The 23,011-nt window shown below is 38.5% G+C and overlaps 2 protein-coding genes across 13 annotated transcripts in view; one reads left to right on the top strand and one right to left on the bottom strand.

Moving 5' to 3' along the window:
• The window catches only part of rsph1 (radial spoke head component 1), a 47,356-nt gene extending 40,018 nt beyond the window's left edge, over positions 1 to 7,338 (bottom strand). Inside the window, exons 1-3 of the mRNA XM_057327402.1 lie at positions 7,120 to 7,338; positions 6,930 to 7,043; positions 6,728 to 6,833 (exon numbers count right to left, since the gene is read on the bottom strand). Coding sequence (XP_057183385.1) covers positions 6,728 to 6,833; positions 6,930 to 7,043; positions 7,120 to 7,170 — 271 coding nt within the window. The 5' untranslated portion in view covers positions 7,171 to 7,338. The remainder of the gene's footprint in view (positions 1 to 6,727; positions 6,834 to 6,929; positions 7,044 to 7,119) is intronic.
• A 504-nt stretch (positions 7,339 to 7,842) lies between these two features.
• On the top strand, positions 7,843 to 22,877 carry LOC130550056 (uncharacterized). Of its 12 annotated transcripts, XR_008962331.1 has the most exons (8): positions 7,843 to 8,064; positions 16,644 to 16,818; positions 16,900 to 17,125; positions 17,284 to 18,996; positions 20,498 to 20,560; positions 20,772 to 20,797; positions 20,909 to 20,977; positions 21,057 to 22,121. XR_008962331.1 is itself a non-coding variant. In XM_057327399.1 (4 exons), the coding sequence occupies exons 1-4, from the start codon at positions 20,488 to 20,490 to the stop codon at positions 21,501 to 21,503; spliced, it is 615 nt and encodes a 204-aa protein (XP_057183382.1). In that variant the 5' UTR covers positions 17,772 to 20,487; the 3' UTR covers positions 21,504 to 22,877. The 12 variants fall into 12 exon arrangements, 1 of the variants encoding a protein (XP_057183382.1); XR_008962329.1 differs by having other exon boundaries at positions 17,284 to 20,560; positions 21,057 to 22,860; XR_008962330.1 differs by lacking the exon at positions 20,772 to 20,797 and having other exon boundaries at positions 21,057 to 22,120.
• Positions 22,878 to 23,011: the final 134 nt, after the last annotated feature.

Genomic DNA, 23,011 nt, shown 5'->3' with positions numbered 1-23,011 from the left:
GGGGCCGTTGAGGAGGAACCTGCTGAGATTCCACATGAGGAGCAGACTCACCACGTTGTATCCAAGGCAAACTGTCTGAATGAGAGGAAAAAGATACAGTGTTATGGGTCAGAGTTCACGCCTGTTGATGAATGGGCAAATAAATATGTGTCCTCATATCAAGCCATGGAGCGAGGCATTTCGTTTCACATTCCTTTGGACTCGAGGCATTTACTCCGGGGCGACTGATGAGGCATATGGCAGCTGAAAGATGTCAATGGTCACTGCCCTGACAATTTTTCTTGAATATCTAACATAAAGGACATTGACTATGCTTAGAATTTCACACCATTCATACTGTTCACTGGCCTCCTGCCAAAAATTAATAACTATGTGCAAGAACCAACTAATTCATTATTTTATTAACCAGAATAAAATAAAAAAATGGCTGTATTAACTTTCTAAACGATTATTGTTATTACTTCTAGTGCCACATATGTAATAAATCCCCAAAACCTCTGAATGAGCTACTTTTTGCCTGCATAATGTTTCGAACAGGGGCTAAATGTGGGACATATTTGACACATAAAACGTAGATCTTCACAAAACACACAAAAAACATTTCTTTACAAACACTGCTTTTATATCATATAATTTATTGCCAGACCTCAGAAACAGTTTGGGTGTTGTTTTCTTTATTTGGATTGTCTTCTGCACATGATCTTCTCATGAATGCCACTAAGATGGTTTCGAGGCCAGAGGTCTTGCTGTAGTTGTTAGAAGATCAACCTTGGGACCCTCACAAGTCCCTGGTTTTTATAAGTCTTGGTAGGAAGGCAGATGAAGCCAGCAAAGCAAGTAAGTGTGTCTGTAATGGCCGAATTACATATTTGAGACCACCAGCCAGAGGCAATAGAAGGAATTGGGGACCTGCAACAACTTAATTACAATTCAGCCAACAGGGGAAGAAAACAAAGAGAACGGTATCAGATATTTCTGCCAGCTCATCTCTAATTCCACTATGTCTCCGTAGCTCCATGCTGGATGTTTGAAGTCGGTGGTGGGCAATTACTCATAGCCAGGCAGTCTGGCTTTTACATAACAGACTTATTGTTTGGTGTGATGATTTGGGGAAAACTTTAACTTTCCAGTGACATAATGTCGAGGGCAATATGCCCAAAGACACGAGGGCTTTATTTGGCTCCCAAAGATAATTGGCTGCAGTTTTTAAAGTGTTACAAACATACTCTGGGGTGTGAAATGCAGATGACCGCAAAGTTAACAAGATATTTATACATGCTCTATATCAAATATTATAGCACATAATTATTACATTACCTCCTTTTAAGACTAATTCATGCAAAATAAAACAGCTCAGGCTATGACTGTAACCCTGGTTCCCTTTCTGTCGGGCTCTCGACGTTGTGTCGAACCGACAGATGGGGTTCGTCCTTGAGAACCTATCGCTTCCGACTACTTTAGAAAAAGCCAATGAAATTTCCATGCCGACTCCACCCCCGGATATCCGGGTATAAAAGGGAGACGGCGTGCTGCATTCATTCACCTTTTGTTCTTCGGAGCCTTCGCTCATGATTTACAGACTTCGCTACAAGATAGCAACTAAAGACTGCTGGTTTCTACGACGTGGTGCAGCGGACTGTCCCTTCCTGCGGCGACTTCCACTGGGTGTCTCGGCGGTTCCACAGGTGTTTGAGACTAAAAGAGCAAATTTCTCCAGCGTGGCATGTCCCGCTGTTCTCATGGGTGCGATACCCTCATCGAGGAGGGGGACGGACACAATGTCTGCCTCAAATGTTTGGGTCTCCAGCACGCTGAGGCAGCCTTTGTGGACACATCTTGCCCGCAATTCAGACATTGCGGTCACGGGTGGCTGCCTTCTATCGAGAACCAGCCACCACCTCGCATGCTTCCCGGGCCATGACGAGAATGGCTAAGGCCATACCCTCCGCCAATGAGCAGCGAGGGTGATATGGGGGCCACTGCGAGCGTAAATCCGTCAGCCAATCGCTTGCGGAGCGCTCGCACCCCATCTCGCTCGTCTGACCGTTCCCAAGAAGGTGGTGCCACACCGTCTGGATCCTCATTAACGCACTTGGAAACGGTGCGTGAAGATGATGAGATGTCGATTGCAGCATTGGAGGGCGATTTGCTGGCATCCGATCCCGACAATTCCTTGCATGCCTAAGGCCATCAAACGTATTGTGTAACTTAGTTGACACGCGCCGGACGGCTAGTTATGAACGCTGCGCGCCGATGACCCCAAATTTTTCCCAGAAAAATGCCCAAAGTGCCTAATTTTTGAGTCACGGAACGAAGGGTTAGGCGCTCTCTTGGGCAGAACCACGAGGGGGCGACTCGACGTACTGTCCCAGCCTAAGCCACGCGCGCCGATCAGGTTGCGACCGGGCCTCCCGAAGAGCGCCTAAGCAACCCCCTTGCAGCCTACGGGCCGGCTCCGGACCCGACGTACACGAGAAGCCTACGCGTGCCCCTTGTAACCTATTTTGGGCTGGGCTTCCCGCTGGCCACGCCTCCATCCACAGAACGCCTGCGCATCCCCCTTGCAGCCTAAACTTGAGGGAGGCCTGCCCGATGCCCCCGAAGCCTGCCCGAAGACCCGGACGCCACCCGACGCCCCGGGGGACCCCGTCTCGGAGCTGACTGCCTCATTTGAGCCCAGCGGCTGTGTGACACATGCTTAAACAGCCCAAAGCCCTTTTCTTTGACTTTTCGGGTCGAACGTGCACATAAATGCGCGGTGTGCATCTACACCATGTTTTCTCACATCTGCGATTCACTGGAAGGGCCCAAAATTAGGTAGACAGAGTAAGACCCCTGTCAGTGGTCTCGTTTGCTTTGGCAATGATTTATCCAGCTTAAACCAACAGTAGAGTGTATAAGAGGAACAGCCCTTCACTATGACGTCCATTAAGGCTCACAGTTGTGCTCCAGAAGCTAAAAAATGGTGTGTCCATTAGCTACTTATGGGAGCCGTGCCAAAAGTATTACGTGTGGCATGTACATTCGTAACTTATTTAATGGGACTCTCATAGGTAAATAATGGACAAAGCCTATTAAGGGTCATTATAAGCCTAAGTAAGGAGTTATACAGCTTTAACCAACAGTAGAGTGTATGAGAGGCATAGTGTCACGAACTGGCGTGAAAGAAGAACCAAAATGCAGGCAGCGGCAATGAAGGGGTTAACACAAAGACTTTAATAAAACCAAACAAAACACCCACGATGGGGGAAAACACAGACAGGACTAATTGTAACAAAATGCAAAAGAAAAACTTCCCGCAATGGGGCAAAACAGAACTAAGACAAAACTAAACTCACTTTAGGGGAACAGACATCAAGACGAGGATGCGAACACGAGGCTATACAAAACACAGGCACATAAGCACAGGGTTCAGGTACAAACACATGCGCCGAACATACGTAATACATGAGCAACGAGACAAAGAAACATGAGGGTATATACAGGGAGAGACAAACAAGGGATAATGACACAGGGCAGGTGTGGGTAATAAGACACTCAGGGAAAGATAACAAGGAAACGAGAGGAGCGGGGCCAATGACGAGACACGAGAAAACACATGAGAAGTAAAAACAAACAACTCATGGTTTTCTCACATAAAACCTAAGGACTCTGCTGGGAGTAGGGAGATATATAGCTTTAACCAACAGTAGAGTGTATGAGAGTCACAGCCCTTCACAATGACGTGCATTAACTCAACTCAACTTTATTTAAATAGCGCTTTTACAATTTTCATTGTTACAAAGCAGCTGTACATGAGACATATTGACTATAAGCAAAATAATTAAAGTTGTACCTGAAGAAACAAGAAAAGGTTGAAAACACAGAAGACAGACATACCCACATACAAAACACTCCACACACACAATATGCACACGTACTAACACACATAGACATAGAGACACACACACACACACGGATGCGCTGTGTGCGTGTTGTGTGTGTGGAGTGTCTTGTGTGTGGGTGTGTCTGTCTTCTGTGTTTTCAACCTTTTCTTGTTTTTGCAGGTACAACTTTGATTGTTTTGCTTGTAGTCAATGTGTCTCATGTACAGCTGCTTTGTAACAATGAAAATTGTAAAAGCGCTATATAAATAAAGTTGAGTTGAGTTGAGTTGAGAAGTGCAACATCAGAATGTTGGCTTGTTTCTCAAGCCAACATAATAATAATAAGTTTAAGTGCAACATCAGAATGTTGGCTTGTTTCTCAAGCCAACATAATAATAATAATAGGTTTAAGTGCAACATCAGAATGTTGGCTTGTTTCTCAAGCCAACATAATAAGTTTAAGTGCAACATCAGAATGTTGGCTTGTTTCTCAAGCCAACATAATAATAATAAGTTTAAGTGCAACATCAGAATGTTGGCTTGTTTCTCAAGCCAACTAATAATAATAATAAGTTTAAGTGCAACATCAGAATGTTGGCTTGTTTCTCAAGCCAACATAATAATAATAATAAGTTTAAGTGCAACATCAGAATGTTGGCTTGTTTCTCAAGCCAACATAATAATAATAATGTTTAAGTGCAACATCAGAATGTTGGCTTGTTTCTCAAGCCAACATAATAATAATAAGTTTAAGTGCAACATCAGAATGTTGGCTTGTTTCTCAAGCCAACATAAATAATAATAAGTTTAAGTGCAACATCAGAATGTTGGCTTGTTTCTCAAGCCAACATAATAATAATAATAATTAGTTTAAGTGCAACATCAGAATGTTGGCTTGTTTCTCAAGCCAACATAATAATAATAATAATAATAAGTTTAAGTGCAACATCAGAATGTTGGCTTGTTTCTCAAGCCAACATAATAAGTTTAAGTGCAACATCAGAATGTTGGCTTGTTTCTCAAGCCAACATAATAATAATAAGTTTAAGTGCAACATCAGAATGTTGGCTTGTTTCTCAAGCCAACATAATAAGTTTAAGTGCAACATCAGAATGTTGGCTTGTTTCTCAAGCCAACATAATAATAATAATTAAAAGCTGCAAGCAGCGATGATCGGGCCCTCGCGCAAAAGTGCAACCGCAACCCTGTGCCATCACCACTAGTCGGCCTCAGGAACAGTGAACGGTGGGCAACGTGCATATAAGGAGTTACATTATAGATTTTTCCGTGCCATATTTCCTATTGCCAGCTGGTGGCGCTATGACTATAAGTGAACACTGACGTGGATATGTGTTCAGGCCAGGACTCTTATAAAACATATGAAGTGTGAGGCCGGTCGGACATTGCGTGCCTGAGTTACTATAGCTTCCTGTTTCATGGCGAAACATCAAACTTTGTCACGCCTCCACGGACACGCCCCTCATGAAAAGTCTGGAACTTGCAATGTATCGTCACAAAGGTCTAGGAAGTTATATTATAGAAAGACTTTAATTTATTTACATGTACCAGATTTCCTGTTATTTATTTAAATGTGTCACATTCCCTTTTGCCAGCTGGTGGCGCTATTGCTATAGTGAACACTGACATGGATATGTGTAATCATAGGCAATAAAATTAATGCAGGCGAATTATAGTAGGATTTATTATTTATTTAAATGTGTCACATTCCCTTTTGCCAGCTGGTGGCGCTATTGCTATGAGTGAACAGTGACATGGATATGTGTTCAGGCCAGGACTCTTCTCAAACATGTGAAGTTTGGGTCTGGTCAGACATTGTGTACCTGAGTTACTATAGCTTCCTGTTTCATGGCGAAACATCATACTTTGTCACGCCACCACGGACACGCCCCTCAGCAAAAAGTTAGGATCTTTCATTGTATCATCACAAATGTCTGAAGATCATACTGGCCAAATATGATGCTGACCTGTTTGAATCTCTATGAGGAGTTAATCACAGTTTAAAACATGCACTTCCTGTTTCCTGCAGGTGGCGCTATAACTGTATCTGAAATATTACCATGTAGATGTCTTCAGGCCAGGACTTTTATCAAATGTGTGAAGTCTGGGTGAAGTCTGGGGCCTGTTGCACATTGTAGGCCTGAGTTACAACAACTTCCTGTTCATGGCGAAACGCCAAACTTTGGCAGGCCGCCAGGGTCACGTTCCCCCACGAAAAGTCAGGATCTCCGCAATTTAGCTTCGCAAAGGCCTTAAGATGAGAATGACATGAAGATGATGTTGATCGGATTAAAACTCTAGGAGGAGTTCGTTAAAGTACGACGACTGGAAATTGAAACAAATTACAAAATTGCACAGGAAATCAAAAATAACGGACTTCCTGTTGGGTTTAGAGATATGCTCCAAGAGACTTTTCTTAATGATTCGGGGTGTTCTATCAGCCCACCAAATTTGGTGCATGTACGTATTGCGTAGTGGCCTGGGCAGTTCTAGGTGGCGCTAGCGAGCCATTTTGCCACGCCTAATTTTAAAACCCATATCAGACGTAAATTTTTGCAAGGTCTGATGCGTGTGCAAATTATTGTGAGTTTTTGAGCATGTTTAGAGCAATAATAATAATAAAAAGAACAACACAGAAACAAAAGGGCTCTGCACTACGTGCAAGCCGGTGGCTTGCTCCTCCGTGCTCGGGCCCTAATATTTAAGTGCACAATCAGAATGTTGGCTTGTTTCTCAAGCCAACATAATAATAAGTTTAAGTAAAACATCAGAATGTTGGCTTGTTTCTCAAGCCAACATAATAATAATTATTATTATTTAAAATAACACAGCATATGACTTACCTTCATATTTGGAGCCATCTGAGTAATAAAATACACCTTGTCCATGTTTTAAATTCATATACCATTCTCCAATGTATCTGGCCCCATTTTTGAACTTGTATGTGCCCTATAAAAATAGCACATAAGTGTTTCCATACGAGAACATAAACTACGAAAGCATTCAACGACCTTAACAGAGATGGAGAATTGTTTGGGTAGTTACCCGGCTAGATCTCTTGCCGTTTTCATACGCTCCCTCGTAAGTGTCTCCATTAGGTAACACAGACTTGCCTTGTCCATGTCTCTCTCCAGTTTCATTTCTATCCCCCTCATACTCCTGCAACACAACTACGATGATCTGCTGCAGCACTATGCCCAAACTGTGAATCAAACATAACCATTAAACCACTCACCCCCAAGGAACCTTGCTCGTCGTCAAACTCTTCGGAACCAACGTCTGACATTATAAAGTTTAGGCTGATGAGCAGATGAAATGGAACAACTCCAAAAGCAAACTTTCAGTTCAGCGTTGTTGACTGCTACCATAGAAACGACGCCGAACTGTTCACCCGGCTCTGGTTCACCCTTGCTTGAAAATTGTAGCTTGTTTTCAAAATAAAGCATTTATGATAAAATATCATTGTTATGTTAATTTTTAAATAAGCATACAGAGGATGTCTTAGAGAATGAAGATTGCAGAGCTGTAATGTTGGCAAATGGTTGCTGCTGTATAAAGTATCCTTATGATTTAATGATGATTATGATTCCTTATGATTTCCTTATGATTTGTTTAACATGGTGTTTTGTTTATTTATTTATTTTGCTTACACATAGTATTATAGTGTTAAATGGTAATGAATTATAATAATAATAATAATTATTATTATTAAAAGTAGTAGTAGTAGTAGTAGTAGTAGCTTTCCTGTGTATCAGTGGCTAGAGGATGACGCTAGCAACGCCAAGGTCATACGTTCGATCCCAGGGGATTGACATAGTCAGAAACAAATGTATAGTACAATGCAATGTAAGTCGCTTTGGATAAAACCGTCTGCAAAATGCATAAATGTAAATATAAATGTAGTAGTAGTGGTGTGACTTTTATTTTGACAGGCGCAAAAGGAACCTCGTGACTGATCAGTTGACACTTAGAAAGTCATGTGATCTGTGTTCTCTAAAACAAGGATGTGATACTAAAAGCTAAACATCTGGGATTTAGACAGCATACTAATGTTTCAGTACCGATATTCTGACATTGATCATTCGGTGAATATTATTTACGCTGTTCTTCTTTTGTGGATTCTGGTTATACCATGTAACGTTAGTGTTCATGGAACGCACGTCTGGCCAGTGCCTTACAAGTAAGTAAGCTGCAGACAAAGTAGCAAACATTAACGTACATATTTAAATTAATTTGTTTAAGACAAACTATGTGTTTTATGTCGGATTTATTCAGTTGTTTGACTATAAATTGAGTTCTCAGTGTCCTTGCTGCTAGAAGCTGGGCTCTGTAATCTCATTGTAGTTTAGGAGGCATACGTGGAAACATGCAGTTTTTTAAAGACCGTAAAAGGGAAAAGAAAAGTGTGCTTAAGTAGTGTACAAGCTTGTTTATGAATAAGTGCTAAAATATGTGTACAAAAATATGCGTGATCTTTAAAGTCTTAGTTGATAAATGCACTAAACTAATGAACTGTTACAAATGCTTTCACGTTTTAGGGATAAAAGCCAACCTTAGGATAAAAAAATATAGACGTGCGTGCCCGGACTGCAGTTAACTTCCGGTCTGTGTTTGGCTAGGTGTATGCATGCGTGACTTCCGCATTTCACAGTCAGAACCCTAAGCAGTTTCCGGTTGGGGAGATTTAAAGCAGAGAGAAATGGAATAATGAGAAAATAGTTACATTTAGAAGATGCTGTACATTGCGCTAGTTGTGGCGAGATGAAGCCCCATGAAGCATTGAACCTTTTCAGCCAAGTGGTTCACAAAAGGGTTAATTTCTCGAGGCTTCATTTGCTCACAATACCATCTGGTGGCCAAAGAGTGTAAAACAAGCAGATACATTACAGATGTGCCTGATGAGGTCTGTGATATACTTTATTTTGCGCCAGTTAAGGCTTAGCAATAACGTTGAAGAAAAAATCAATTTCCACATAGACTAATCTATTTATATGAATATAATATGTATTTTCTGGTGGTATATAATTTTTGTATAAAATAACTGTGTGATAAACGTATTGGCTTGAAATGAATGGGGCTATCAAATGTGTGTAAATCAATTATTTGGTCATAATAGGCAGAAGGGGCAATATTCTAAAACTGGAAAGTGTCTGAGCTTAACTGGGAAGAGTGCAGTGAATGTGCTTGTGTAACTTGATTTATATTGCTGTCAAAATTTCGCGGCAAGATTTGAATTGAACCGCTTACTGAACCACTCAGGTGGAAGCGAGGCTTCAGACGTCATCTATGACGTCATTGGTCGATACGCGCTTCACTGAAATCTTCCTGGATTTCTCGACACACGCTCCGAAGCCTCGGCACAGAGCGTAACATCACTACATTGCGTAACATCACTACATTGCGGCACACAGCAGCAGGGTTGGGAGTAATGCGTTACAAAAGTAATGCATTACAGTAACATATTACTTTTTGCTGTAACGCAGTAGTTTAAGGCATTACTAGTCAAATTTCAGTAATATTTTACTCGGTACATGTTCAGTAATGCTTGCGTTACAACAAACTTTTCGCCCGCGAGACATTAACAAATCAAAAATCCCGCAAGTAAGTTCTATTTCCTGTTCGTGAATAGACGTGTGTGGTGTCATTCATCTCCCTCTGGCTGGTAGAACTATTTTGTATTGTAACGCGGCATGATTTCTGTCTCTGAGCTAAAGGTCCGATCTATTGGCCTCGCCCGGTTCGCTGTAAGCCCTAGCGCCAGTGTTGCCAGGGTCGCGATTTTCTGGCACAATTGGGCTATTTTGAAAATGCAGTTGCGGGAAAAGTTATCGAGCCGCGGATTGCGGGTTTTTTGGGCTACTTTCATAATGTACTGCGGCCGCCAAAATGTTTATTTATATTCTAAGGATAAATGTTAATTGATGAGATTCTTAATGTGTATTCATACTCGGATGAATACCTGGCAACTCCAGGACCGGCCCGCTCTCAAAAGTGTGGGGAACGAGTGTCTGACAGGCAGGCTACAGTACAGGGAGGGACGCGGGAGCTCAGCTCAACCAAAGAGGAAAATATAGCGGCGGTATTAGACAATGCATCCAAATTATGCTTTTACCAATGTTTCGTAAGGTGCATGTCACGTTGCACAATGAAAGAAATCACTCGTGAGTGTACAACAGTTGATTCTTCCGGCTGCCAAATATCACGTTTGAGCAGCTATACGCAGTCTAGAACTACTAAAACATTGACGTGCTTGTACACATTATACATATGCAATAAATTTAACCATGCTTATTTCTTAATCAAGTTTTTGCATGTCTTACGAAGAGAAAACACGTTTCTCGTCCATTTCCGTGCGTGTCCTCGAGCACACATGGGATCTTTTTTAAAGGGACACTCCACCCAAAAACGAAAATTCTGTTATGGATTACTCACCCTCTAGTTGTTCCAAACCTGTATAAATTTCTTTGTTCGGTTGAACACAAAGATATTTGGTAGAATGTTAGCAACTGAAAATTCTTTGGCATCATTGACTACCATAGCAGAAAAAAATATAATGGTTGTCAAAGGTGACCGAGAATTGTTTGCTTTCCTAAATCCCCCAAAACATATTTTGAGTTCATCAGAACAAAAAATATATACAATACCTAGGAAATCATTCAGATAAGTAAATATAGCAATAGAAATGTCTTTTGGCAGTTGTTAACTTTGATTTGACACCGGAAAATAATTGGGCTAGTTTTCATTCCTTTTGGGCGGGTTTTGAGGGGTCATTGAGCTGCTTTCAGGAAGCTAGTTAGCAAGATCCCTGTGACCAGCAGCAATGACAAGGTATGCTAACGTTTACATGATGACTAGCTAGAATTCTATATAATCTAGTTCAGTGATGAGATGGGACTATTTTGTATTTAAATACCTTTGAAAAAAATTAATTGTATTTTGTATTTAAATGTGTTTAATCTTAGTATTTTTGTATTTTCAAACTGAAATACTTTTTGCCAATCAACCTCCTTATTAGACTGCATGGATGGGCAGTGTATTCAAATACATCCATTTGAAATACAAAATACTATTATTTTCTATTAGTATTTTGTATTTAAATGCATTTAATCTAGTATTTTTTGTATTTATTTGTGTATAGCCTAGTTAATTCAAGAAATCAGCAGTCTAAAGAGGTTGATTGGCAAAACGTATTTTGTATTTTTAAAATACAAAAATAGAAAGACTTATTTTAGAATGTTAAGTTCTACTTCTGTAGTTATTTTGGTGAAAGTAACTCAAAAGTAATACAGGAGTCACGTAACGTATTACAATTCTGAGATAATAATATTGTAAGGTAAGGGATTACTTTTAAATAACAGTAACAAGTAATCTGTAATGTATTACAATTTGGAAGTAACTTGCACAGCAGTGGTATATAGAAGTGGCGTTCTAGGGCTGGGCGATATTGACCAAAATTCATATCTCTGTATTTTTTTGATGAAAGGCGATATCCGATATGTATATCGACATTTTCTACAAAGTGGAATAAATGTATACTAGCAAGTCAAAGCCTCATGTGAGATGTCAGAATCACCTTTATTAAAATGGCTTGTGAAAAGAAATTCAATGACAGGGTTTTTCCCTATTTGAAAACATACAGCTGCACACCACTTGTTTAAAACATGTAAATTGTAAACAAAAATTATAATAACTTTTTTTTCATAAGGCACGCTGCGGGTAAAAGAAGCTTCCAACGACTTGATGCGGCGCCGAAGATCCGACAGGCGGATGACATCAAAGTACCGCGAGAGCGATTCGAAAAATGATAAAAAGTTTGCTTTCGAATCGCTCTCGCGGTACTTTGATGTCATCTGCCTGTCGGATCTTGCGGCACCGCATCAAGTCGAACAAGCCTTATGTTGGAAGCTTCTTTTACCCGCAGCGTGCCTTACGAAAAAAAAGTTATTATAATTTTTGTTTACAATTTACATGTTTTAAACAAGTTTGCTTTCGTATCGCTCTCGCGGTACTTTGATGTCATCCGCCTGTCGGATCTTGCAGCGCCGCATCAAGTCGAACAAGGCTATTGTCTCACGTAGCCAGACCTTATCACCGCTTTCTTTGGCCAAGGCCCGCCCAAGAAGCCACGTGACTGACAGTAAAGCAACCAATCACGTTTCATTTGTGCCGCGTCATTTTTGCAGGTGGTGGAAGAGATTTGTTGTGCTTCCACCTTTTGACATAACCGTTTTATGGCATTGTTTACAGATCGCTTCTTGTTGCTGCTCATCAGATCTTTTAAATCCGAACCATTTCCAAATAACTGAACCATTGTTTTTCTTTTTACAAACCAGATCATCTTCTGCTGTGTGGACTGGTACCTGCGGCTTCCTCCATGTCATAAGCAAACTTGTAGAGCGGGCGTGCGGGGTTCGTCTGGTTTGTGCGCAGAGCGAGAGTGCTCTGCAAACTCTGCGCATGGGCACTGCGCATGTCAGACACCACAGAGCCTCTTCAAGTCAAACACACCCCATATCGATATTAACAATATTGTCTAATCCCGCATCACGTTGAAAAAAACATATCGATATATCTTAAATAGGGATGCACCGAATGATCGGCAACCGAACATGTTTGGCCGAAAATAGCAAAAAATATGATCTTGTGATACTATCAAGCAGCAACCAGCGCAGCGAGAGAGAGAGAGCGAGAGACGCACGTGTGCTTTATTAATGCAAACAACACAAACATTTTGGAAGTGTGTGTGGAGCATTTTAAAGTGTCAGAGAAAGACACAGCATGGGACTTGTCTCGCGGGAGTAAATTTCCGAATGAATGCGTCTTTACCGGTTGGTAACTTTACTTCAGACGGAAATGGGCTGTCTGACAGTAGCCCCGCCGCTCACGACATCCTTTGACATCATACAGTCGTCGCGTGCACTCAGTCCGCTGTACTAAACAACTTGTCAAAGTATGTTCTGTGCATCCCGGCGACGAGTGCACCTTCTTAGAGAACAGTCAACTTTCGTGGGCGGAGTTTGGAGGAGACAGGTGAACTGATATGGTTGTCAGTCAGCATCAGTCAGAATTGCTTGCATTGGATGTTTTTTTTTCTTAAAATCATTTCGCAATGTAGCCTATAATAATCCAACAGTTTTCGTTTATTCGTATTTTTAGTTTATAGGCCTAATGTTGAATGACACTTTTTAATGAACTGTTTTCTTGTAGGGGTACAGAGTAACTTACATTACATTCTTTTAGCAGTCAGTTATAGGCCTAATATAGGCTATTCAATTTCAATTTTTTGTTTTAATTGACTTTGTTTTGCTCAATATTATTTTAAGTTTTATTGTATTTTATTGAAAAGCAAGACAAATTATAAAAAGCACATTTTGACCATTCAGTTTATGCAATAGTGAAAAAAATGGCTAAATTAATAGAAGAAATGCAAAAAAACATGTTCGGTATTCGGCCAAGTGTTTCATTTTTATTCGGCTTCGGCCAAGAATTTTCATTTCGGTGCATCCCTAATCTTAATAATCGATATATCGCCCAGCCCTACGTTCTAACGTATTTTAATGTTATAACGAAATGTTAACTTAAGAACAGCACTTCTATATACCACTGCTGTGTGCCGCAATGTACAGCATCTGCTAAATTTAACTATTTTCAAATTTTTCCATTTCTCCTTTAAAGGTCCAGTGTGTAATTTATGGGATGATCTATTGATAGCAATGCAATATAATATACGTAGCTATGCCTTCAGAGGTGTATAAAGAGCGTACACAATGAAGGGTTATGTTTTTATTACCTTAGAATGAGCTATTTCTATCTACATACACCGCAGGTACTCTTGCATTTAATTCGCCATGTTCTGGCAGCCATCGTACTGTTTCGAAAGGGAGGGGGATGGTGGAGTTAGCTGTTGGTTGCAATTCGCAACCTTGCCGCTAGATTTCACTGAATGAGCCTTTAAGTCTCCCAATCATGTCCCTACTCCAAATAACATAAATTAACATTCATAAATAAAATCATTTTAAGATTGACAAAATCCTTTCAACTCCTAACCAGTGGATAAAACAAACCGGGGCAACAGTTACAAAGTAATGGGGTGCTATATGTAGGTCGTCCGCCATATTGGAACGGTGCGAAAAATACGTATTGTTGTATAAGCTCATACATTATATCTGCTACACTAACACATGACAACAATGAAAGGTTATCCCATTTTCGCGAATTTAAATCCTTGTGGTTTTCACAGCCATGGCTGCGCAGCGCAGTGTTGGGTATTCTAGTCAACTGTGAGGGACTTCAGTGGACCGTTCCAAGATGGCAGACACGTCTAAATGCCTGAAGCGTTTGAATGCGGCATCTAGTTATATATATCTGTCAATATAGCTATTTACATTTTATTTAATTTATGTTAATATTAATTTATATTATTATTTTATTGTATAATAATTGTATTAAATAAACTATTTGTTAAATTCACCTGAAATTTGGAGCCATATTAGAGGGGGTAAAAAATGACATGAGAAATATGCTAGCAATTTTATTTCTAGACAGAGATCAGTAAATCTGTTAGTAAAATCTGTTAATTTAAGCAAAACTTGACACATTTTATGCCAATGGTGACAGATCAAAAATTAAGGAAGGGCATTTGTTTTTTTTTTTTTTATTTATAAAATTTGCTTGCCTGTAACTCGAGAACAATTAGAGATACCCTAATGTCCTTTTAGATTCTTGTGCAACATTTCTTTTGGGAACTACATTTACATTTATGCATTTGGCAGATGCTTTTATCCAAAGCGACTTACATTGCATTATACTATACATTTATTTCTATGTATGTGCAATCCCTGGGATCGTACTCATGACCTTGGCATTGCTAACGCCATACTCTAACCACAGAGCTACAGGAAAGCTAAGATCTATATTATTAAAGCCCTATAAAGTTCAATCCTAGATATAAGGGGATCTAAATATGGCTTCATAAGGAAACTGTTAAAACATACAAATTTCAAACACATTAACTTTCTCTAGTTTATTTATAAAATTCTATATTTCCTATAGAAGTTATATGGAAATTTGGATAAAGGGATGTTGTTAATTATGGCCCGAGCACTGATGATGTGAGGTATTGCTCCGTTTGTTATAATCTTCAAATTAATCACATTTTTGAGAGCCTTAACATGCTCGAAAACTCATGAAAGTTTGCATACATGTCAGAGGTGGTGAAAATTTACATCTGACATGGGTTTCAGAATTAAGTGTGGCAAAATGGCTCTATAGCGCCACCAACAAAATTTAAATTATTCAGCCCTCATGCTGTGTGAGCCAATGGTGGTTGACAGCACGCAAATATGACACAAAATATGACTGACTGGTATGCAGCACTCATAAGCGTCCTGAGTGGCCACTTAAATAATTTGGAGAAATAGTGTTGATATCGATGAATATAACCCATAGCAGTGGTTACTGTTTGATCTAGTATGTCTGGCTGTGCTTCACATATTGAAACAAGGGAATGTTCTATTAATTAAACAGGCATGTCTTGGCTTATGAAATACACTTTTGTAAAGAGACCTATCACACTCCCCTAACAGGCATGGAACTTATCTATGATACTGCATATTTAGACTCATTGTAGCTTCAGAAGCAATTCAAATTAAAGCTGCAAGAAGTATTTATTAGGTCCTCACATCCTGGTGCACATTGGGGGTGCTGGTGTGAAGTTTGAACATCCCTAACCTCACAACAAGTTCTTAATGCATTTTCACCACCTCTGACATGAATCTCTCAGTATGCAAACTTCTATGAATTTTCTAGCATGTTTAGGCTCTCAAAAATGTAATTCATTTTAAAGATTATAACAAACGGAGCAATTCCTCACTCGGGCCATATTTAACAACATCCCTTTAAACAAATTCTCTAAAAACTCAAAGAAATATACAATCTTAAATAACTATTCAGAGCAAATTAATTTGTCTCAACCCGATCATTTTTAACAGAACCATTTCAGTGTCCTTTCCGCACTCAGTTAATGTTTATGCAGTTGTATTGAAAGAAGGAAAAACGATACATTTCTAGTTTCAACATTATTTGTTCTTTAGACATTCCTCTTCAAAATAAAAGAAGTTCCAGATTTTTGAAAAATTACCCACATTTGGTTTGTAATGTCTGAAAATGTGTACATTTTAACAGTTTTCTCATGAAGCCACATTTAGATCCCCTTATCTCTCGGACTGAATCATATGGTGCCTTAAAAATGTAATTCCCAAAAGACAAGTTGCTCAGTTACAAGAATCTAAAAGGACATTATGGTATCTCTAACGGTTCTGGAGTTACAGTCATGCAAATTTTATAAAAAGAACACAAAAAATGCCCTTTCTTCATGTTTTGAGCTGTCACAATTGGCATAAAATGCATCAAGAATTGCTAAAACAAACAGATTTTACTAACAGATATACTGATCTCTGTGTAAAAAAGTATGCTGATGGAATATTTCTCATGTAATTTTTTACCCCCTCTAATATGGCTCCAAATTTCACCTGAAAATGGTCATTTTTACCTCCCTCTACAAATTAATTGATAACGTAATAAATATTCATTGGTGGAATTTTATATTTTGGCTTTCATCACTACAGATGTTGGTCTTGCTTCTGTAAAAATAGGAAAAAATAAAAAATTTGCGCCCGGGAAATATTTGAAAATTGGTTGATTTGACATGGAATGACCCAGCTTTCTTATATCTCATGCAACAACAAATCAAATTTTTAGGAGACTTGACAGACGTCCAGATGTTGAACCTTACTGCCAGGCTTTATATCCATTCTGCCCCACTGGAGATCCAGACGGCCAGATACCATGCATGAAAGCTTCTGATACCATCTCAGTGTTCAGGCTTCAGGCTCCTGTGTGGGAGTTTAAATATGGTGACATGTTGGGAAAGTTTGTAAGTGCATTTATTAAATAGAAGGCCTGTTGTCTGCATGCTATATTACATTTAGTCTAATAATGAGTTTTTACTGTTCAGCATATCATGCATGATGCCATTGGCTTTGCAAGTGCGGACACTGGAAGAAACTTTACTATGGAGTGGTATGAGCTATTCCAGCTTGGGAATTGCACTTTTCCACATGAAAGAGAAAATGTAAGTGCACCATTTTGGTGTAACCAAGGAGCTGCATGCTTCTATGAAGGAATAGATGACATACACTGGAAACAGAATGGGACTCTGGAGAAAATAGGAGAGATTTCAGGTAAATAAAATTTCATTTATAAGCATTTCATCCACTTAATTTGTGTCTGAGCTTTAATTTTTTAGCATTATGTTTCTTTCAGGGCTTAATAAATATGGTGTGAATTGTTTTTATTTTCTTTAGACTTCTTGCTTTCTCATTTAGTTTCCTTTCATTAGGTGAGATGTTTAATGAGATGGCACGGTGGGTTCAGGACGACAATGAAACAGGTGTATATTATGAGACTTGGACAGTGAAAACAGACCCTGGAGCCAATGCTACAACATGGTTTGAATCCTACGATTGTTCCCAGTTTGTGCACCGTACATATAGGAAATTATTTGAGCTAGGTGCCGTTCTGTTGAGCAAAACCCAAACCAATTATACAAAGATCTATTTGTACAGTGGAGAGCCTGTCTATTTGGGAGATGATGCTATTTTTCAACAGTCTTCAACAAAAGATCTTGCTACAGATATCAAAAAGTTCTATCATTCATTTCGCCCTCACCAGTCAGTTTTGGAAGTTATTATTAGTGTCTTTGAAGCTTATGAAGAGACAATCCTCGAGAAGACATTCTATTTGTACTACAACTCTGCATATTGGAAATTGCAGATGAAACATCCTTACTTTAGAATAACCTACAAGGAGATTCCTTTACCGTAATTCCATACCGTAATGCTGAATCTTTGCTACTAAACTTTTATTTTCTATAAAAAAATTATTTTCATTGTCACCACCACATTATCACCAGATAACTTGGCATAATAATAGCAGTGTTTACCCATATTGATTAGTACATTGTTTACCAAATACTGATTTGTGAACTTTAAAATATGGTCTAATGTAATAATGTTGTTCTTGTTGCTTTAACTCTTGCTGTAAATGTGATTTGATATCATTGAACAACATTCAGAAAAGTCTGCATAAATGTTTAGTATGCCTTTATTTAAACATCAGATACCTTATCATGATTTACAATGCAAATAAATGCAATCCTTCTGATTAAAATTTTAATAAGCAAAACAATGCTCATTTGATATTCCTGCGAAACTACTAAGCATTTACAAAAGAAGGCTTGGTTTAACTCAACTCAACTTTATTTATATAACGCTTTTTACAATTTTCATTGTTACAAAGCAGCTGTACATGAGACATATTGACTATAAGCAAAACAATTAAAGTTGTACCTGTAAAAACAAGAAAAAGGTGAAAACCATTTACTGTCATACAGAAAACCAAGTTTTTGTTTTAAAAATTAACTAATGACAGAACATCTCACCTGCAAATAATAGTGAATTTTATCCAGAAAATAATATCCAAAAAATGCATATACTGTACACTGTAAACCCCAATGTTGTCATTAATAAAGACATTAAGTTATCATAGCTTAACATTACTTAAAATACCACGTTTTGGAATCAAAACTGCAAATATGTTTAATAAAATTATTTGGCAGCAAAAACCTTTCGAATTAGGATTATAAGTGTTATGAACTCAAAATTGTGAGTTATTTAAATTATTTTATAATTATTTGTTTAAAATGATTGGTCATTTGAAATTATGCCTTGAGGAACGCGCTGATTGGTCGGTATTACACAAGGCGATAATTTTTTGGTCGTTGTGAATTTGATGAGGAGAATCGGGCATGTCACTAGAGGGAAGAACTATGTAAAACGTGAATTTTGACTGGTAAGTACAGATTAAAACGCATACACTTTCCTTAATTGCATCACACGTTTTATTGTAGTATTATTAGCATGTATGTATGTTTTAACACTTTCCCGTTTTACTCCCTCAGAAGCATTAACAAATAGGCTGTCGCCGCGAAGAACGTTAGGCCGAAAAAGAGCGTCGCTGTGAGGACTCACTAAAGAACGCTTATAAGTTAAAGGTAAAATACATGTGTAAATTTTGCTTAAAATTTTTGCTTAGTTGCCTTAAAACGATTTTGCAGGTTATAAATACTTTCCGGTTTTCTGCAGTGGTACTTAGTACTTACGTTAGCGGATAGGGGTCATTGTGAAGTAGGCAGGCAAAGAGACCTCGTAATAGGCTCACCGAAGAACTCTTGTAAGTTAATTGTAAATAATAATGATTGGTAAATAATTGTTCATAATTGTTCTTGCTTAGTTGCCTAACGTAAAAGTCACAGCCGAATCGCACAGGAATAGTAATATATGGGGACCTTGTGTGATTTAGAAATTACCTCCCCACATATGTATTTCATGTGGCGCATTTGCACGGGATAAGCGAAGCCTGTGATTTTACTAAAATTTACGGAATTTCCCGAATGTGATGGCAAGGCTTTGCGTATAGTTTTTGTGTGTATAAATATATATGAGTACATTGTATGGTGTATAATGATATATCACCGTGCCTGTCAGCATTTGAGACCTGCGTTCGTGATATTCCTAAAATCGTACGTAATCTTCTAATATTCCTCTGTCCGGTTCGTGTTATGGGAGTTTTCATGAGAAATAACAAAACTGCATAACGGTATAACCCATAAAACATTTCAACACAGCCTCCATTATTCGCTCATTGGAGACAACATACCGTCGTCAGGTACCAATAGCGTCTGGCTGCAGACGAGATGCACTCTCAGACACATGCACTCTCAGCCGCACATGCGCACTCAGACACATGCACTCTCAGGCGCATACACTCGGACATAGGCCACTTGTAAGTATTTTTATTCATTTCGTACAAGATTAAGTTGAAGTAAAAGTGTTGTTTTTAATTATCAGGTAAATGTTATTGAAAACGATCCTGATATTTAACGTTATCCTATATATCTCGCAGGCACAGGCCCCTCGACGTTGTTAGAGGGAGCCCTTACGAAAATTGACCATGGTTTTACTACAGTTAAAACCAAAAAACATGGTTACTGTAGTAAAACAATGGTTATCACAAAATAACCATGGTTTTGAAAACCATGTTTTTGTAAAAACCATAGTAAACGATGGTAGCTGTAGTAAAATCATGGTTGTGCCCCAAGTAATCAATGCACCAAAAAACCATGGTTACTACACTTGTACCACAAAAAAAACATGGTTTATTTTCGTAAGGGAGGGTTCAGTGACTGCTAAAAAAAAGTAAGTATATTTATTTAAAAATATTAAAAATATTGAGTGTTTCACTGGCTCTGGGCTGTTGTTTTAAAAAGTGACAGGGAAGTTTTAATAAGACTAGCTTTATTTAATTATTGTTTAGACGAAGTGTTACTTAACATGATTTAATATGAAGTGGGAATCTTTAAAAGAACAAGTCATTTTTATATTGTTAACAATGGTTCTTTAAAACGAGATATACATGGAATACGACAAAAATGTAAAGAATATAATACACATCAGAATGATTTTCATTTCTGTTTTTTCAATTTATGCTTACAGATGCTGTTCAGGAAGTTCAGGCTGACTGGAAAGTGCATATAAAAAATGCAATCATTATTCAAGGTAAAGATTAGTGTATTTCAAAATGATTACAATGTGTCTGTTGCCGTTCAAGACATATTGCACACTTACTGTCGCACACACTATCAAACTCTCTCATACACTAATACTCATACACATATAACTAAAGTCATTTATGCTCACACTACCAAACCATAAGCGTAAAAATGGCATGTTGTCATGACAAACTAGGATGTATTTTTTCCAATAACAGGAAGAGCCTTAAGTTTCCACGTACAGGTAACTTGAACACATTACTTTGTAGCAGCTCCTCAGGAAAAGTACCAGTTACTTTTAAAAAAAATGTAGTACTCAAGGAAACAGGCTCAAACTTCATATTTGCTTTATTAGGTAGATGAAACCAGTGTTTTCACCGTTGAGTTTCCACCGGAGAAACAGGTGGTTCAGTCTCCACGAAAAGTAGGTTTTGTTAGAGGGGTTGCAGCCATTATTGTTCAGCATATTTTTCCTTATCCTCATTTGCATTGTTGTTTCTTAGGTGCGTGTCATGACGGATCTTAAGACTGCCTGGCAGTGTTGCTTGGAGAACTCTGGGGATCTTCTTGTCTCACTTCAGCTATCTCGTATACTGTGCATGGAGGATGAAGAAGCTGCTGAGGCCTTGGAACGGTTCTTCAGTGCAGAGTTCATAGAGGACAATCTTGTAGAGCCACTGATATTTGTTTTTACATTTATGCAGGACATTTTGGTGCTGCCCTTGTCCACCCTCCAAGAACTGTATACATCTAGAGCAGGGATGGGGAACCTTGATCCTGGAAGGCCACTGTCCTGCAGTGTTTATCTCCAACCTAATCAAACACACCTGAACCGGCTCATTGAAGTCTTCAGGATTACTAGAAACTTCACGACAGACGTTTGTTTGAGCTTGTTGGTGCCAAACTCTTCAGGACAGTGGCCCTCCAAGATCAAGGTTCCCCACCCCTGATTTAGAGTAAGAAAAGGACTGTGAAAATGACTATGGACCCCTCATCATCCAAGCCAGCGTCTGGTCGGCGCTACAGAGCAATAAGCACCAAAACAACCAGACACAAAAAAATGTTCTTCCCTCACGCAATCTACGTCATGAAGTTAAATGTTCTACCCACTGTGCAATTAATAGCATTGCGCAATAGTAAGCAAATGTAATACTAATTATATCCACCTGATAATAGTCTATTTTTATATCATTTTTGTGTAAATTATTTTTCGTTATGCTGTATATAGCACACATTTTGTAGATACAATAAATTTGTTATGGTGAAAGAAACATCCATTGCACAAAAACAGCAGCACACAGAGTCCATAACACAATACAATAGACAGGTTGTCTATATATAAAAAAGAATAGAAAAGAATATAAATAAGATGGAGTGTAAAACTATGCATGTATATTGTATGTGCAGATATACTTCACAATAAAGCTCTTTCTGATTCTATTTTTTAGAGAATGTGGTGGACAACATGCATCTCGGAATCTTTTGTCAAGCACGAAATTGAAAAACATAGTTGTTAATTTTTTTAACGTTATGATTTTATATTATACATGGAAAAGTTTTATTTAATAATGTAATAATGTTAATTAGTAATGTATTGCCATTATAACCTTTTATGTAGGCACATATGCGAAGTAATCAGACATTATTAGTGTAGATGTTCAATAATGTCTTTCAGGTAGAATTTTGTATAAATCTGCGCCATGACCTGAATCGCCAGTCTTTACGGTACTCTTAAGCCTGGCTCAGACTACAGGAGTTTTAAAATCCTGACAGATTTCAAATTCTGGTTGCAGCACACACATAAGGAGAATCTTAACAGATTCTCTTATTTAAAATCTTAAACCTGGCTCAGACTACAGGAGTTTTAAAATCCGGAAAGATTAAAAATTCTGGTTGCAGCACACACATAAGGAGAATCTTGACAGATTCTCTTATTTAAAATCTTAAACAAGCTCACACTCATCAGTGTACAACTAAATTACACATATTTTACATATCCATAGGATATGCAGTTTTGTAAAAGGAGCTAATAGTAACCGTTTTAATGGGTTTACTATTTTTAGATGTTGACATCACATCTACATTTGAATCTCTTTTTCAAGCACTACAAAAATAGGTTTGCCCTTTGTAAACTTGCATTTATGAATGTGAAATGTCCAGATAAGAAAACGTTGGGGCGTAAAGTTGTGTTTATAAATAAGCCTAAAGGTAGCAAGTGCAAAAATAAAAATTTAGAAAGTTTGATTGGAAGTTTTTTTATTTCATAATTGCACATCAAAAGACATTCTAAGACACCCAAACTACAGGATAATAGTAAGATTATCATACCAGAGGACGCCTCTTACGTCATCTCACCGGGAAACAGAAGTAAACAAAGGGACATCGCAAAGTTAATTTCACGTGATCTCACCTGGCAACGGTTGTGTAACATCTTTGTCGCTCTCTGAATGATTCTCTG

The sequence above is a fragment of the Triplophysa rosa genome, unplaced genomic scaffold (assembly GCF_024868665.1).
Source record: "Triplophysa rosa unplaced genomic scaffold, Trosa_1v2 scaffold228_ERROPOS557246, whole genome shotgun sequence".
Lineage (NCBI taxonomy): Eukaryota > Metazoa > Chordata > Actinopteri > Cypriniformes > Nemacheilidae > Triplophysa > Triplophysa rosa.
The sequence above is the reverse complement of the archived record's forward strand: the minus strand, read 5'-3'. Positions and strand labels throughout refer to the sequence as shown.